This window comes from Enoplosus armatus, chromosome 5, assembly GCF_043641665.1.
Source record: "Enoplosus armatus isolate fEnoArm2 chromosome 5, fEnoArm2.hap1, whole genome shotgun sequence".
Lineage (NCBI taxonomy): Eukaryota > Metazoa > Chordata > Actinopteri > Centrarchiformes > Enoplosidae > Enoplosus > Enoplosus armatus.
The window spans coordinates 11219931-11236169 of NC_092184.1; the positions used below are offsets into that span (position 1 = coordinate 11219931).

The 16239-nt window shown below is 41.1% G+C and overlaps 2 protein-coding genes across 3 annotated transcripts; one reads left to right on the forward strand and one right to left on the reverse strand.

Moving 5' to 3' along the window:
- Window positions 1-407: 407 nt before the first annotated feature.
- On the forward strand, window positions 408-4997 carry lrfn1 (leucine rich repeat and fibronectin type III domain containing 1). Its single transcript, XM_070905849.1, has 2 exons — window positions 408-1783; window positions 4097-4997. The coding sequence occupies exons 1-2, from the start codon at window positions 408-410 to the stop codon at window positions 4995-4997; spliced, it is 2277 nt and encodes a 758-aa protein (XP_070761950.1).
- Window positions 4998-10669: 5672 nt separating this feature from the next.
- nkapd1 (NKAP domain containing 1) lies at window positions 10670-14555 on the reverse strand. 2 transcript variants are annotated; one of them, XM_070906422.1, is made up of 6 exons: window positions 14511-14555; window positions 14155-14231; window positions 13000-13088; window positions 12721-12849; window positions 12453-12506; window positions 10670-11642 (listed from the first exon to the last, which is right to left on the reverse strand). In XM_070906422.1, exons 2-6 carry the CDS (start codon window positions 14221-14223, stop codon window positions 11204-11206), a joined length of 780 nt encoding a protein of 259 aa, XP_070762523.1. In that variant the 5' UTR covers window positions 14224-14231; window positions 14511-14555; the 3' UTR covers window positions 10670-11203. The 2 variants fall into 2 exon arrangements, with proteins under 2 accessions (XP_070762523.1, XP_070762524.1); XM_070906423.1 differs by lacking the exon at window positions 14511-14555 and having other exon boundaries at window positions 14155-14250.
- Window positions 14556-16239: the final 1684 nt, after the last annotated feature.

The window sequence follows — 16239 nt, forward strand, 5'->3', positions numbered from 1 at the left end:
CCTTGTTACATGATGGAAATGTACATGGCACATAGTTACCTAATATAGGAAACCTGTCCTGTGATCATTCAAGAAATTATATGGTTCAGTGGTGATGCAGCCTGGTGGCACAAAAAAACATTCTGTTATTTCCATTAAAAGGCTACAGAGACATGGGCTTCTGACAGCGTTGGTGCAGCCTTTCATCATCCCAGGTGCCATTATTGCAGAAAAGCTCCATTTCATTTTGTGATTGATACCTTGCTGGCAGTCTCTCTGCAATCTTGGTCAGACTCTGAATTCTTGCAGCATGCTCTCATAAAGGCTATGATGCTATTTATTAATTCAAAGATCTCTATTTTTTGACTCAGTGTCTCTCTTATTTCCCTTTGTCTGTCTCACACACAGGACCTGGAAGCTGATCAACAATGGAGCGGCTGGTTGTGTGCGTGCTGCTGTGTGCAGCTCTGGTGAAGGGATACAACTGCCCTGGCCGCTGCATCTGCCAGCACCTCTCCCCCACTCTGACTCTGCTCTGTGCTAAGACTGGTCTGTTGTTCGTGCCCCCCACCATCGACCGCAAGACTGTCGAGCTGCGACTCACCGACAACTTCATCACCATTATCCGCAGGAAAGATTTCTTCAACATGACAAGTTTGGTCCACCTCACCTTGTCCCGTAACACCATCAGCCAGATCACCCCCCACGCCTTTGTCGGCCTGCGATCCCTGCGGGCGCTCCATATGGATGGAAACCGCCTCAGTGCGATAAAGAGCGACCACTTTAAAGGCCTCATCAACCTGCGGCACCTCATCCTGGGAAACAACCAGATCCACCAGGTGGCTCCCACCTCCTTTGATGAGTTTGTTTCCACCATAGAGGACTTGGATCTTTCCAATAACAACCTGCGCGGCCTTCCCTGGGAAGCCATAGCCAGAATGACCAACATTAACACGCTCACACTGGACCACAACCTGATTGACCACATTGGAGCGGGGACTTTTACGCTGCTCACCAAGCTGGTCCGCCTGGACATGACCTCTAACAGGCTGCAGAAGCTGCCGCCAGATAGCCTGTTCCAGCATGCCCAGGTCCTGTCTGACGCCAAGGGCTCCAGCTCCTCCACTCTGGCTGTGAGCTTTGGTGGAAACCCTCTTCACTGTAACTGTGAGCTGCTGTGGCTCCGCAGGCTGACAAGAGAGGACGATCTGGAGACATGCGCCTCGCCAGATCACCTCATGGACAAGTATTTCTGGTCCATTCAAGAGGAGGAGTTTATCTGTGACCCGCCGCTGATCACCAAACATCTTTCCACTAAGCCCTTTGTGATGGAAGGGCAGGGTGTGACTCTTAAATGCAAAGCCGTGGGTGATCCAGATCCAGATATTCACTGGCGGTCACCAGACGGCAAGCTGGTGCATAATAACTCCCGCACCATCCTGTATGATAATGGCACCCTTGATATTCTCATCACCACGCTGAAGGACAGCGGAGCATTTAATTGTGTGGCATCCAATGCCGCAGGCATCGCCACAGCTGCTGTTGAGATCAACATGATCCCCTTACCCTTGTTTGTTAACAACACAGGCCACATGCGTGAGGACCCCGGCCTCTCAGACATCACCACCTCCTCCAAATCTGGCAATGACACCAAGGGCTATGACAAGCAGGACAGGAGGGTGATGGTCACCGAGCTGACCTCCTCCTCCGCTGTGATTCGTTGGCCATCTGAGCGCCACATCCCCGGCATCAGGATGTACCAGATTCAGTACAACAGCACAGCAGATGATACTTTGGTGTACAGGTAAGCCATGGTGGCGGGGGTGGATGGATGGATGGGGGTGGGGGTTCGGTAGAACAGGGACATGAGGAAAGGTGAGACATCTGGAGTTACCATCTGCTGAATGACACGGCGGTACGTTATGGCAGATTGACTGATCCCAAAGATGCAAAATAATCAAGTATGTCCAAAAAGAAGCAGAGCCCCTATAGTGTAATATGGGGGATAAACTGAGGAGGGATGTTTTTCCGTAAATTAAAATGCATTAAAATGCATAAAAGTTTACAGTACCCTTGAGATATTTACAGATTCAGCAAATACATTTTGATCTCTGATGTTTGAGTAGTAGAATAGATAGTGGAGTACAACACTTTAAAGGACTAAAGGGCCTTTTCAGCATCATTAAAACATAATATGACAATAAACAATAACACGAGGGCCAGCGACACCACTGCATGTAACTGTTTGTATCATTAGTACGTGTCTGCATTAATTGGTTGAAACACAGTGTGATTAGATGTGGTTGTCTAATAATAGGCTTGGTTGCAGTGGTGGAAGAGGTATTCAGATCATGTACTCACTGTAAGTAAAGTAGCAATACCATAATATAAAAATACTCCATTACAAGTACAAGTCCTGCATTCAAAGTTTACTTCAGTACAAGTGCAGAAGTAAAACAGCAAAATGAACATAAAGTAACAACTAAAACTAAAAGTAGTCCCTCTCCAGAAAAATAGCCCCTGTGAGTGATATGTTATTATATATTACATAATTAGATTTTTACACTGATGCAACAATGTGAAAGCAGCATTTTGCTATTGTAGTTGGTTGAGATGGAGTTAGTTTTACCTACTTTATGCAGTTTGGTAGATGAGTCCAGTGGTTTCCAATCGCGGGGTCAGTCACAAAATAAATCTGAGGGGTCGTGAGTGAGATGATTAATGGAAGAGGAAAGAACAAAAAACATATAATTGGATATTTTGACCTTTTTGGGTCTCAAACTGTTATTTAAATGAAACCATCTGAGCGGTTTAGAGGGGAAATGTCTCTTTGGTGGAACTGCTGACAACTCATAGACATCTGAAACATGACAACAGGTCCCAACTAGGCACTGCTGTTTTTGTGTGGGGTCACGAGCCAAAAAGGTTGGAAACCAATGGTTTAATCTTTAACAATTCATTGTATTTCATAAGATTATCATATTTTTTATGTAAAATGTGAATCTGAAAGGTAACTAGTGACCACAGCTGTCACACTAAAAAGAACAGTATATCCCTCTGAAGAAAGTATCATACAATGAAAATGCATCAAAATTGTACTTAAATACAGTATTTGGGGTACTTTCCAGCACTGCTTGGTTGCTACAAATAGAGGAATAATTTACAAGCACAGGGTCAATATACTGTAGGCAAGTTTCTTTAAAACAGAACAGATATAAAGACAAATGACAAAATCAATGTACCTGAGTTATAATTACAAACTTTTGCTTATGCACTCTTTTTAAAACAGTGAGTAAAAACAGCAAACCTTATTGAAATACAATTTTAAATACGAGAATAAGTTTGATGTGTGTTATGAAATGTGTGACGCACATGAACTGAATCTTATATACCGAGAAGTATTTCAGGATTTATATATTCATGGAGCGAGTTAATAATAGTGGTGGAATTTCTTTTTTTAAGGGTCTATCAGATATAATGAGTCGCTCTCCTGTATAATTTTCTCATCCAGTTTAGGCATGGAGCTGAGTGTTGTTTTGTCTTTAGGTGGTACATTATTACCTACAAATGATAACCATCAAAGTCCTCCTTTAGGGAAAAGGAACAAGCTTCTAATTATATTAACGCCAATGTTGACCTGAAGACAATGCCTTTCTCCATTGTATTTAGAGTCGAGTAATCTTGCGGTTGCCTACAAAATGTGACCTTAGGTATTCACACATCAAAAGTGGCTTCACATCATGCGTCACTTGTCCTGCAGCCTGCAGCTGTTGTGGCATATTCTTTAGTCAGGAGCCTCCTCTGCCTTGTTTATCACCTTGCAGTTTTACATTTTATACACAAACCCAATGGAGCAACTTGTCGCTGCTATTTTATAATATAACATATTCTCTCATAAGTCAACTTTAATGAAGTGTTGTCCTTTTTATGCTTGTCTACCAGAATGAGTGATATTTAATGTTAGAGCTGCAGTGGCCCTGTTGTCTTTTTGTTTTGTGGAACTGACACCTTTGTGTGATTTAATACACCTTATGCAAATCAGCAAATGTGGGCGTTGTAATTCCAATGATTAATCGTCTACATCTTCACCACCGCACTATGTTTCTTTTCTCTGCAGAATGATCCCATCCACCAGCAAGAACTTCTTAATCAATGATCTGGCCGCAGGGCGGGAGTATGACCTTTGTGTGCTGGCGGTTTACGACGACGGCATCACATCATTAACGGCCACACGTGTGGTTGGCTGTGTGCAGTTCCACACGGCCAGTGAGGTCAGCCAGTGCCGCTTCATGCACAGCCAGTTCCTGGGGGGGACTATGATCATCATTATTGGTGGTATAATTGTTGCTTCAGTGCTGGTTTTCATTATCATCCTGATGATCCGTTACAAGGCCTACAGCAGCCCGGAGGACAGCAAGACCAAGGTCAGCTCCAGCATGCACTCCCAGACCAACGGCAGCCAGCAGCGGCTCCAGCGCTCCGCCTCCAAGCAGCCTTCTGACGAGGGCCAGCGTGAAGCCCTGGCGCCCAAAGAGTGCATGGCGCTGGTGCTGAGGGTGGACAATGAGAAGAGGGAGGATCCAGCAGCCACCACTGCCATCCTGGAGGTGGAGCTGCCTCCCCTGACTGTAGACAAGATGAAGAGAAGAACCAGCCTGGATGCGCAGTGCTCTGGCCCCCCATCTGAGGACACGCAGACGGACAGTAGCCTGACGGGCTCCACCATGTCCCTGTGTCTCATAGGCCCCAATGCTGGCACCAAGGAGGCTCCTCGGCTCAAGGACAAGAAAAGTGCCCTGGCCAACATGGGATTGCTCCCTAATGAGCTTGCACGAACTAGGCACAGATTCTCTTTTGACGGAGGGGATTACTCCATTTTTCAGAGTCATAGTTACCCACGCAGAGCGAGGACGAGGTGGCACAAGTCCACCAACCAGCTCAACATGGAGTCATCGCCGCTCGCCAACAGGAGAGTTACGTTCAGCAGCACTGAGTGGATGCTTGAGAGCACAGTCTGAGGAAAGCAGTGTAGCCGGGGAGAAAAAAAAAAAACAACAGCTCAGCCACACGCAAACATACACATGTAAAAACACAAATACGTCTACATGCCATATGACACACACTTTTCTCTTGATGATGAACACAAGCACATTTACTTACACATGCAAACTTTCTATGAGTTGCTGGAGAAGAACAGAGTCTCCCTTCATCCTGCCTCCCCATCATACTCCCAGAGAGGTTTGTTGGCCATGTCCTTTCTTTATGCAGCAGTGCCTTATTCTAAAAGATGTACGAATGGAGGATGCTGCTCACTCTAGTCATAAACCTTCCTCTCTTATCATTGCCTCCCACCCTGACAACGGGAAGCATTTCTTTGGATTTTTAATTTTCTCCTTTTATTTTCTGTGACATGCCAAGGGAGTGTGGCGTTTGGATGTGACTGTTTTAATTGTTTTAAAAAATTTTAAAAAAGGGGGAAAAAAAACAACTTCATAACTGTAAAGTGGACAGCCAGGTAACCTGTTATGTCAATCATGTTTTGGGTTCTTTCAAAAAAAAAAACTTTTGCACAGAAGACACGAGATACAAGGACAAGTATCACCACCAGTCTATACAACAATAATTATTAAAAAAAGAAAAAAGAACAGGATTTTACACATGCCGATTTCTAATGTTAGCATAGTGAGGATGGACGTGGGAACCAACCGTGGATTCCTCTTTGATGGTCGGACTGTATGATGTTAAATAGGTATTGTTCCAGATGTGACTGTATATTAATCGGTACTGTATCTGGCTGGTCTAGATAAAAAGACAACCAACAAAAAAGACATATATAAGTATATTAAAACATTGGTGTATGTGTACTAACTATGTAAGTAAGTAAGTCATATGTCACATGACTTTTTACAAAGCATTTGGGTGTTGGCTGCAAGTTTTTACATTAAAAACCTGTGTCATCACACCTCGCCCTATTTAGTATGTCAAAGTTTGGACCATTTATCCCCTCACGAAGGGTATTAAATTTTTTGTGTGGGTTAACTGTATCAGTGGCGTTTCCTTCTTGTGCTTGAGGAGCAGCAGTACGTGTCCGCTGCAGGGAGGGACACACGAATTGAGGTGATAAATATTTGATTCCTGAGTACTATTTATAAGGCTTCTGTGAAAGCTGCACAACGACCACGGAGCAGAGTGGGGGTGTGGGACGACGAGGGACATGATAACTGGACGTGATGCTGAATTTAAATGCAGCCAGCTGTTATCAACAAGAGTGTAAGATCTGTTGCATCCCACTAGGGGGAGACAAAGTGCAGTAAAGGTTCCAACAACTTGCAGACTACAATGAGGAGGATGCTTTAATAACCGTTATTAGCATCCTGCTTTTAAGGTTCACTTCTTCTCAAGCTCTAATTGTGGACAGACTGAAAGCTTAGGTCTTGAAAACACTTAAACCCCTCCTATTTAGCACAAATGTGCCGCAGTGCATGTAAACGTTAATAAATGGTTTATAACACATGATAATGTTGTTGTAAGCAGAGATAAGGACATTTTTATTCATGTATTTGTCAACATCTATAACTATTTCTGAAGCATCTGTAACTGGTGTATAAACAGTGAATGAATGATGAATAACACAATGACACAGCTGTAATCATGTTTAATTATATATGATTAGACACGTGAACAAATCCTCACAGTGTGTGTTAGAAAAGATTTATCAACCTGTGATATATTATATTGTAAATCCCTCATTAACTGTTTATAGTTACAGTTGCAGATGCTTCATAAGAGGAGTCATAGTGTAGACAAATGTACTCATTATATCTGCTTATTATGTGTTATAAACCTTTTTTATATACTGCATATGAATGCTTAACATGGGGTGAAATAAGGTGTTACAGAAATCAGCATGACAGTGGGAAAAGATACAATCAGGGTGGATGAGGGAGATTTGTTTGCTACTACAGACTCTGATTACTGCTACTTAGCTCAGGCTGAGATGAAACGGAGCTGCATGGACAGCAGCGAGATAAAACATGGAGCAGAGAGATAAGTCACACTGGAGATTTTTCAATCCTCTTGAATCTCCTATTTGCATCCTCAGTGAGAGGAGAGGATTGAGTCTTAAAAACGGGGCCATTCCTTCCTTTTTAACCAGTTTTCAGCCAGAAACATTCACATTTAACATAGCCTGAAATATCGTTTCTTTCCAGCTTGAACAAGACTTGACTTTAGGGTATAAATGCTCAGCTCTCAATTTGTGGTGCACACATTTTTCAACCTGTGTCCGTCTCCTCATTAACTACTGATGGTTTCCAGTCAGGAAATGTGCTGGTGACCATTTCTCACAGCAGGAGAAGTCTTCCTGTCTGCTCCTATCTGTAACCATTACTCAACACAAAATCTGTTTAGGCAGGAGGAGGCTGAGGCTTCACCCAATCTTCAAAATTGGCCGGGGCAGCCAAACTAGCGAACACTGGGGGTTGAGCAAAGTGTGTTGTGTCTCATCATCAGCAGTTCTGAGTGACTGCAAAAAAAGATTTTTTTCACTGAAGATCCCATTATATGTTTAATGCATAGTAATGCGTGTTTGAAAAGTCCAACTTGAGCCCGGTTTAGTACGTAAAAGGTTTAAAGTCTTATCCATGCTAACCATGCTGTCTGCTCTACAATATTACTACTTTCTCTTCAAACCTTTTTCCACCTGTGCTGAAACTCAAGACGCTGAAATTTGTATATATTTTTCTGTGATTGGTTTATTGATCACCCTTAAATATGATACTTAAAAAATAACACCTGAAAAGCTGCAATGTTTCAATCCCAACTGGAACCTGATGTTGCTGGTTTTCCAATAGCCTCAAACCTACATGGGATTTTTCTATAACTACACTCTCACATTTGAACTAATTTACTTATAATTTCTGGTGTTTCATTTTTTCAGCAAATATTTTGTGTCTCCTGAAAGTGGAGTAAATCGTGACCCTTTATACACAGTTTCTGTGGAGAGAGAAATTCTCCAACTGTTGCAAACTCTTGAAACTGTAAATTAGGATTATGTGTTCCTGCTGCCACCTCAACTATTTGAGGAAACTTGCAGAAAGAGACATCAGCAAAAAGTTGCACCCTATATTGAGAATTGGCTTTTTGACAGCTACAGTATGAGTTGCACGCATATTTAATTATTTATTTGTGTAGCAAAAATGAAAATGTATTTATTTGCATTTATAAGACTAATGAGTCCACAGCCATGCTAGCGATTTTGTGAGTGCTGATTTGAGCTAAATTGTGAGCCTGCTAACATGCTCACAATTAGGCTTTTTCCATAGTAGGGGGCGTACTGTAGTCATGACAAGTCATGCCATGAACGGCCATAAGCAGTTGAGTCATGCTGGCATGGTGAGTGTCTTTCCACTGTACCGCACAGCAAGGTCAAGTTGTTTACCTTGATGACTTGTTGGAGGCTAGTCACAAACCACAGTAAGAGCCTCTGATCTCCAGCACAGACACACTTGAGTCTAGCCATTGAGGACACAGCTAAAGGGAAGCCGTCACGTGGTCGGCCCCGCTAGCAGGCCGGACCACGGCATCTCAGTGTGGCTGCAGTGGAAATACATGTCATCACGGCACGGCTAAAGCAGACCGACCCAGGCCCGTGGAAAAATGACAATACTACTGTAACATGCTGAGGTTTAACAAGTAGTTTACCTTGATAACTATCTCTGTTTAGCACACATGTATTAATTACCCCAAAACAGAAAGTCAGAGGATCACCAAAGTTATTACAATTCATCCTGAGGGCGACACGATTGCCTGGACGAAATTCCATAGCTATCCATCCAATATTTGTTGAGACATTTCACTCATAAGCACATGCCAACCTCATGATGGTGCTAAAGGAAAAGTCAGGGAATTACCAAAGTCATTGAGGTACATCCTCTGGGAACCATGAATGCCAATCCACCCAGTAAATGTTGAGATATTTCACTCTGGACCGACAGAGCGACATTGTCCGTAGAGTCGTGCCGTCGTAAATAATTATTGTTATGAATAAGTTGGCTTAACTAGCTATATGCAGCAATAAAACACACACAATTTTGGATCTTGCCAGATGCTTATTAACCTTGACAATACGTTTTAAAAACCTCCGTCAGCACGATTTGACCAGTCGAAATTCGTTTGCTTTTTTCTATTTCCAAGATTTGGGCAGTTGCAGCCAAGCTCAACACAGCCCACTCTCTGCTGCTTAGAGAGAACACTTAGCCTATTGACACAGACTCAGCGAAGTGCTTCGGGCTCTTCCAGCACACACACACTTGGTTTACAAATGGTTTACCAACACTTCCTTCAGCATCAGATTATCTAAAAATACCCAGATGGCTCGGGCCTACTACTTGTTAGGTTTATTTAGACATTGGCTGTTTAAATGATGTTAAATGCAAAATGTAGTGATTGAAAGAAACTGACCAGCAGCACAGAACGTGATGTTAATAAGGTTTGAATAGTGCTGTTTATGAGTTTATTAGCTCAGGGCTGTGTTTATCAAATACTTTTCTCAGGCATTAAATCCACCCAAAGCACTACATTACCTTAGCAATAAGGCAATCTGCTGCTCCCCAGCAGAGAGCTGAACCACGAGTGCTCTTTGGCTAATATAGCAGTCAAAGAGCACTTCTGCAAATCACTAAATGAATTCACTTTGATCATGAATAGCAGCTTATTAAGGTATATCTCTAGCATCATAATAAAACTGCATGTTCAAACTGGGACAGGACTGCAGTGAGGTCTTTGATCCGTGATGGCCTATGGAGGGGAAGCTGCAACAAATCCACAAAAAAATCACAAGACCTCTAATCAGAAATGTAATTTTTCTTATGCTGGAGGTTATTTCCAAGTATTAAAGTATGAATTATTAACCCACTTATCTGGATTTACACTGCCACCTCATTACACTGCTGTGTTTGGCTCCAAACATGTGAATGTTTTCTTAACAGACGGGCGGCTCTTTCATTTATAGCACCGTACGTTTAGGAATCAAATAGAAATGTCAAACCTATTTCTGTTTAAGGATAAAGCTGGCGATATTCTATATTTTATATAACAATAGAAGTCTATGGCACAGAGTAATAAGGAACTGTATGAAAACGACTGGGGTGGTAAAGGGGGCTGAACCTTGTTTTACTTTGTAACCCTCCCCACAACATGTCAAAATAATGTTTTGGTACAACTTGTAACATACCCCAATTTAAACCTTAATATCTTAATGGAACTTCTAGTGTGCCACCAAGGTACACATTAATAAAACCATAACACAAAGGCCGAACTGCTGTCCTTTGGATATGGCAAACTGCACTTTTATGAACCATGGCGCAAATGAAAAATGTCTTTATGTAACTATTAACTTTATTGCAACTAGGCTGAAACATAATATAGATTTGGGATGAGAAAGAAAATAAAAAACCCTTCCCTGAGTTCCCTAACAAGTCAGACTACCCTACCTTCAGCAAACCTGTACAGTCCCGAAGATCAGGTTTTGCCTACACACACAATACTTGTTAGTCGGATAAATTTATTGTTGGCTTTTAATGGAATTTGTTGACAATAAGAAAAATACAGAATATCACCAGATTCCAACATTGTTAAATAACAAAAATAATTTTAAAAAACAGCAAAATAGACATTTATTTTCCACCTATGACAATGTGCTGCATACAAATATTAAAAATTACAAAACTAAAAAAAGACATGAATAAAAGCAAATACACATCCAATCATAATCAGTGAGGAAAGTTGCATAATTTAACTTTTTTTCTTAAATAAAATGTGCTACAAAAAAACAAAACAAAAAAAAACACTGGTCAGTTCAGGACAGAGGGTCTCCATGTGAGGCAGACAGTCTGAGGAGAAAGTCGATGATCAATCAATGAGCCTGCTGCTGACAGAATTCTTCATGAGGCAGGTGGTGGATACCCCACCATCCCTCTTCATGCTGCCTGCTGTCTGCACTGCTGAACAGTGTGCTTCAAGCCACTGCAGAGGTGGATGAGGTATTGCCGCACAGAACGCCCACAGAGAGGACCGAAAGCACAGGTTTGTTGATGTCTAATAAAGTACAATACAGAACGGCCCTGCAGAGAAAAGCCCTGTGTGAAGTTGAGGCGAACAAAAGGATCTGCAGTAGTTTTCCTGGTCGTTACCTGAGCTGTGCGTCTGTCCATGTCTGTGCATCTCAGTCTCCAGAACTGTCATCTGAGCTGTCCTCACCTGCTGCTCTCCAGTTTTTCCTCCTCTTCTTTTTTGAGTTTGGCCCCGAGTCTTTGTGGGAGTCCTGCTTTCGCTTTTTGCGATGGTGAGTCTGTCTCTCCTGTTCTCTTTCATCATCACTGTCCCCTGAGGTGCTGTCCTCGTCCCTCCCTCGGGTTTTTCCAGTTTTCTTGTTTTTACGTCGACTTTTAGTCCTTTTCCTCTGCTTGTCTTTGGTAGCGCCACTATCATCGCTGCTGCTCGAGCACTCTGCTTTCTTACGCTTTTCCTCCTCGCCTTTCTTCTTTTTCTTTTTCTTCTTTCGAGAGGATTTTTTTGATCGTTTCGATAAGCTTGCTTCTGTGTCAGACTTGGACCTTTTCATTTTGTGGCGCCCAATTTTCTTTGTGGCACAGTTTTTTTCACTAAAGAAAAACAAATTGAACAAAATAAATGCAGGCTAGGCAGAGCATTGGTAAATGGACTTCATTTCTTTGTTAGGATTTTAGGTATGACATAAAGCCTCAAGCGGGCAATCAATCCAATTTAACACACCAAGATCAGTTTACTCGTCATAAGGGGTAATACTACAATTGTCTAATCTCTTCCGGGGCTCTGGAGGAGCTTTCTAAAGTCAGAAAAAAACAGTCCTTCATGATGTCATGAGAGTTATCTCAGTTTTGACTTGGAGACCTCAATATTTTAACAGAAAGCCTCCTTTAAAAAAACGACTGCATGGCGTTCACATCATATGGGACATTATAACATCATATCCATTCAATTTGGGCTTAACTACATTGAACGATGGTCTATGGCTGTCCGTATTTGTTGTTTTCAGGCACTTTTGTATTAGTAATTGCCAAGTTGTATATATCAGAGGATTCAAAAAAAATAAGTTTTCCAGTCGTTGGAAGTTGACATCAATCCTATTTAAAAGATAGAAACTTAACTTAAACTTAACCTAATTACGATAACTTTGATTTGATGTGGATGCAGCATAAAAAAAATGCTATCAAGTTATATTATGGGAAGTGTAGGATCCAGATTTTTTGGAGCTGGACCCACACTAGGGACTAAAAGTCAGGATATCTCGACCCCTGCGGCATCAATTTTGACAATTATTTTAATCATTATGGAAGTCCAGTGCTCCGTCGCTCCCCTTTAAAATCTGAGTTGCATATGTAGCTCAATTCTAATTTCTTGCTTATTTGATGCAGTGTTGCATTTTTGCTTACCCGTCACTTTCAAACTCCTCCGGATAGAGCTCCTTGAAGCCGCTATGTCCCCACCTGTGATGTGAACACCAGATGAAGATGTAAATATTTTGATCTTGTCGAACTCCATTTACATTATACTATAGTGTGGATAAATGTGCACTGTCCCTGATAAATAAACAAAATATAAGGAAGGAAAGCAATTCACTCTCTTCTTTTTCACCTTTCAAAGATTAGAAGTGCAAAAAACTAAAACCAATTTCAATGAAGGTTTAGTTGTGTACTGTACCTGTCAGGATCATTGGCCTTAAATTCATACAGTTTGCGAGACCAGTATCGAGCCTCTCTGTCATCATGTTCTGAGACTCTGCTTTGACTCAGGTCTCTGGGTTGATTTGGCACTCGACTCATTCGCCCCCTGGAAAACAACCATCAATAAATCAAATGGCAACGTACAGTAACAGCTCTCTAAACTGAAAGCCACATTATGAAACATACTCCCAAATCAGCTTTGGTGTCACTTGTGTTCAGGTGGCTCAAATTAAACTGGGACATTCACTGTTCCTACCTAACACACTCTGTGTCTGACAAATGTTTGTGGTGGGACTTTTGGTTCTCCCAGTCTCGCATTTTCCACATCTCCATCTCCTCCTGGATCTGCAGCGGGCCAACAACAGTAAGTACATTCAGACAAAGACACACACTAACACTCTCGCTCTCACACACATCATTTAAATGCTGGATTTGAATTCACCAAAAGCATCCAAGTATACAGATTCAAATATTTGCAAAGGTTATATACATTCTTCAAGACTTTTGGATAAAGAAAAAAAACACCTGAAATATGAACTTGCCCAAGGCTTTCAAATATCAGTATCACTAACCCGCATTCATGCTTTAGCACAATGATATTTGTAACCAGGGCCTGAAACTGGATCAGAAAAAGCTTAATCCATGTACTGCTCAAAAACACCCAGCCCATCTCTAGGATAACAGTTCTCTTCTGGACAAATCATCAGCTATTTTAATAATCACTTATCATTTAAGTGTTTTTTAAGCATAAATGCCAAAGATTACCTAGCTCCTGCCTCTCGAATGTGAGGATTTTCTGTATTTCTTTGTCATATACAACAAACAATCTGAGAGCGTCACCTTCTGCTTTAGGAGATTGTGACGGGCCCCTTTTCCCACCATTTTCTGACATTTATAGATTAATTTAGAAACTCATTAGCATTTTACTCAATCATGAAAATAATAGTTAGTTGCAACTCTACAACTGGTTATAAGTGTTGATCAGAATCAGAGTGTTTCACATAATGTGAATGGTTGTTTTCTGGGAATTATAAAGCAAGGTTATACTAGGGGGAAGTAAGTTTTTCCTGCATTCTCAGTCTGGTCTATGGTAGGATGTAGTCTACTCTAAGTTGCCATTTTATTTGGTTACTTAATCTACCCTTATTTATATCAATGAGGGTGGACAGAATACAAGAAACATCAGTATAAAGCAATACAATTCAACAGCACCACAAACTACTGCTACCGCTCTCTACAACAGTTTCAACAATAACTGAACATTATAACCTTCGTGGAGGTAGGATTTATTGCAAGGCTGCTGTATTAGGCTGCATTAGTTTTAGCTAGGTGTACTTAATAAACTGGCTACTGCGTGTGTTTCCTATTTGACACACAAACACAAGAACACAAGATCTCCTCAAGAACGCACCTTGTTGTGGGCATCTGTGTGGCGGATTACATTCCTCAACAGCGTCTTTCCCAACGGCTGCTTTGACATGATTGCACCTGGCATGAGACAAATGTAAGTCACCGACATACAAAACCAATCGTTGGTTAATAAGGGTGATAAGTGCTAACAGATTTTCTTAAAACATGATAGGTGTAATTACTCTGTAACATGAACACTCAACATCACCTGTTAGCCTAGCTCGCTAGCTAACCCTCTTGGATATTCAGATACAATAATATAATTCATGCAACAAGAACCTACTCCTTGCAGGTTGTCCAAAGAACATACTACTACTTCATTTTCACCGTCATTTCGTAAATTTATACAAACTGTACCTTTCCAAAACGAGTGGCATTCAAGAGGAACAACAAAACACGGCTCACAACCTCTACCGGTACTTCCGCTTCACTGATATTCGTAACGTCATCGCGCATACAACGTCACTGAACGTTGGAAAAATTGAACTGTGATTGGTCTAAGGGTCCGTCAATCATCGTGGTAGACACTGTAAACCGTTAGAGCCAGTGGATATTCAACACAGCAAATTTTAACTGCAAAATAAGCAATACTGGTACATTGTTTTTTTGAAATATGAATAATTAAAAGTAAAATAAGATAACATTGTAAGCCATCATCTTAAAGAACTACTGGAATCGAGCAATATTTTATATCAACATTGAGTCAAATGGCTCACAGAAATGTGAAATGGTTGCTAGTGCTGATGGTCCCACTAAGAGTCAACACTAGCTCATAATTTAGGTTAGCTGGACTCAACAAACCAAAACAGTAAACAAGTGACTGATGAAGAAAGTCAAACATTTAGCAAGCATCTGTAGTTGGCAGACTGAACTAGAGCAGAAAAAAATAGAACAGGTGGCAAGAAAGAAGGAGGACTCCAGGACCGTTTCTGCTAGATGTGTAAGTATTGTTTGCTAACAAGTTAGCAATTTGTATCTTGTTAGTGTAGTAGCAAGGTGACCACATATACATCCAAGAATCACCTTGGTTTTGTTCAGCGTTATGAGAGTGTGCAAAGCTAACAACGGCATTTAGAGGACAGGCATGTGATACTCCAGGACATAGCTCCCATGAGACCAAAATGTGTCATTTTCAGTTTGTACATGTGTCCATTACAAAATGTAAATACAGTAAATACAACATTTTACGAGTTGTTTGAAGTCTCATGAGAGATCTAGCTAACTATTAAAATAAAAAATAAATATAAATACAATTGAATGAATCAAAAAACTGCACAATGAAAAAGAATATGATTTATTTTCTCCCTGCTTCCTGTCTTTGCGCTTAGCGCTAAGCTAGGCTAGACATGTCCTGGCTTGATTTATATCTGACCCAAATAAAAACAAGCTACAACCCAGTTCCACATAATGTAAAGTCCGCAGAGGGGTACACAGGTTGTAGGCTATAGCTGCAGGATCAGCCATCCAAGTTGTGATAATCCAAAGTCCTGTGTAAACAGTGTAAAATAGTTCTGGTAATATATCCACATACATACAGAATGTTGAAAGAATAATCACCTCGTAATAACTAATTAGGCTTCAGCCTATTTAGAATACCCTGGCCCAATATTTTAAAGGCACAATATGATGAAGAGTAAGTAGCGCTCAATTAAGTGGGAGCCTAATTAGTGATTTTAATAAGTAGTCTACTCAGTTATAAATATGAAGCTGCTCCATATTACCACTGACTGAGAAGATGATTTGTGCTCCCAATTGTACCTGTTGGGAATCATCTTATTTTATGTATGTATTTTAGAACAAATTTTAGGTAACTGCTTGTCAGCCTTATGCCACAGTTGCATCTCCTGTATAGCAGATATAGAATGTTTTAAATAGGCAGAGTTGTATCTTGCAGCATAATTGTGCGCTACATTCTTACTTACTTTGAAGCTGCTGCTCAACTGCACATGTAGGCTACCGGCATTTCACCAGACTGAGTGGAGTGAGCCTTAATATCACACTGACAAAAACATGCAGGGTTTTTTTTTAACTGAAAAGCTAGACCATGTTAGATTTTCTCCTCATCCATGAATCTGTTTTCAAGACG

Excerpts from the sequence above, each read along its gene's own strand:
- lrfn1 (XM_070905849.1), top strand. The coding sequence starts at position 408 with ATGGAGCGGCTGGTTGTGTGCGTGCTGCTGTGTGCAGCTCTGGTGAAG. Across the intron at positions 1,784-4,096 it reads GATGATACTTTGGTGTACAG|AATGATCCCATCCACCAGCA; the intron begins GTAAGCCATGGT and ends TTTTCTCTGCAG.
- nkapd1 (XM_070906423.1), bottom strand. The coding sequence starts at position 14,238 with ATGCCAGGTGCAATCATGTCAAAGCAGCCGTTGGGAAAGACGCTGTTG. Across the intron at positions 13,089-14,154 it reads ACACAGATGCCCACAACAAG|ATCCAGGAGGAGATGGAGAT; the intron begins GTGCGTTCTTGA and ends GGCCCGCTGCAG. Across the intron at positions 12,850-12,999 it reads TCAGACACAGAGTGTGTTAG|GGGGCGAATGAGTCGAGTGC; the intron begins GTAGGAACAGTG and ends GTTGTTTTCCAG.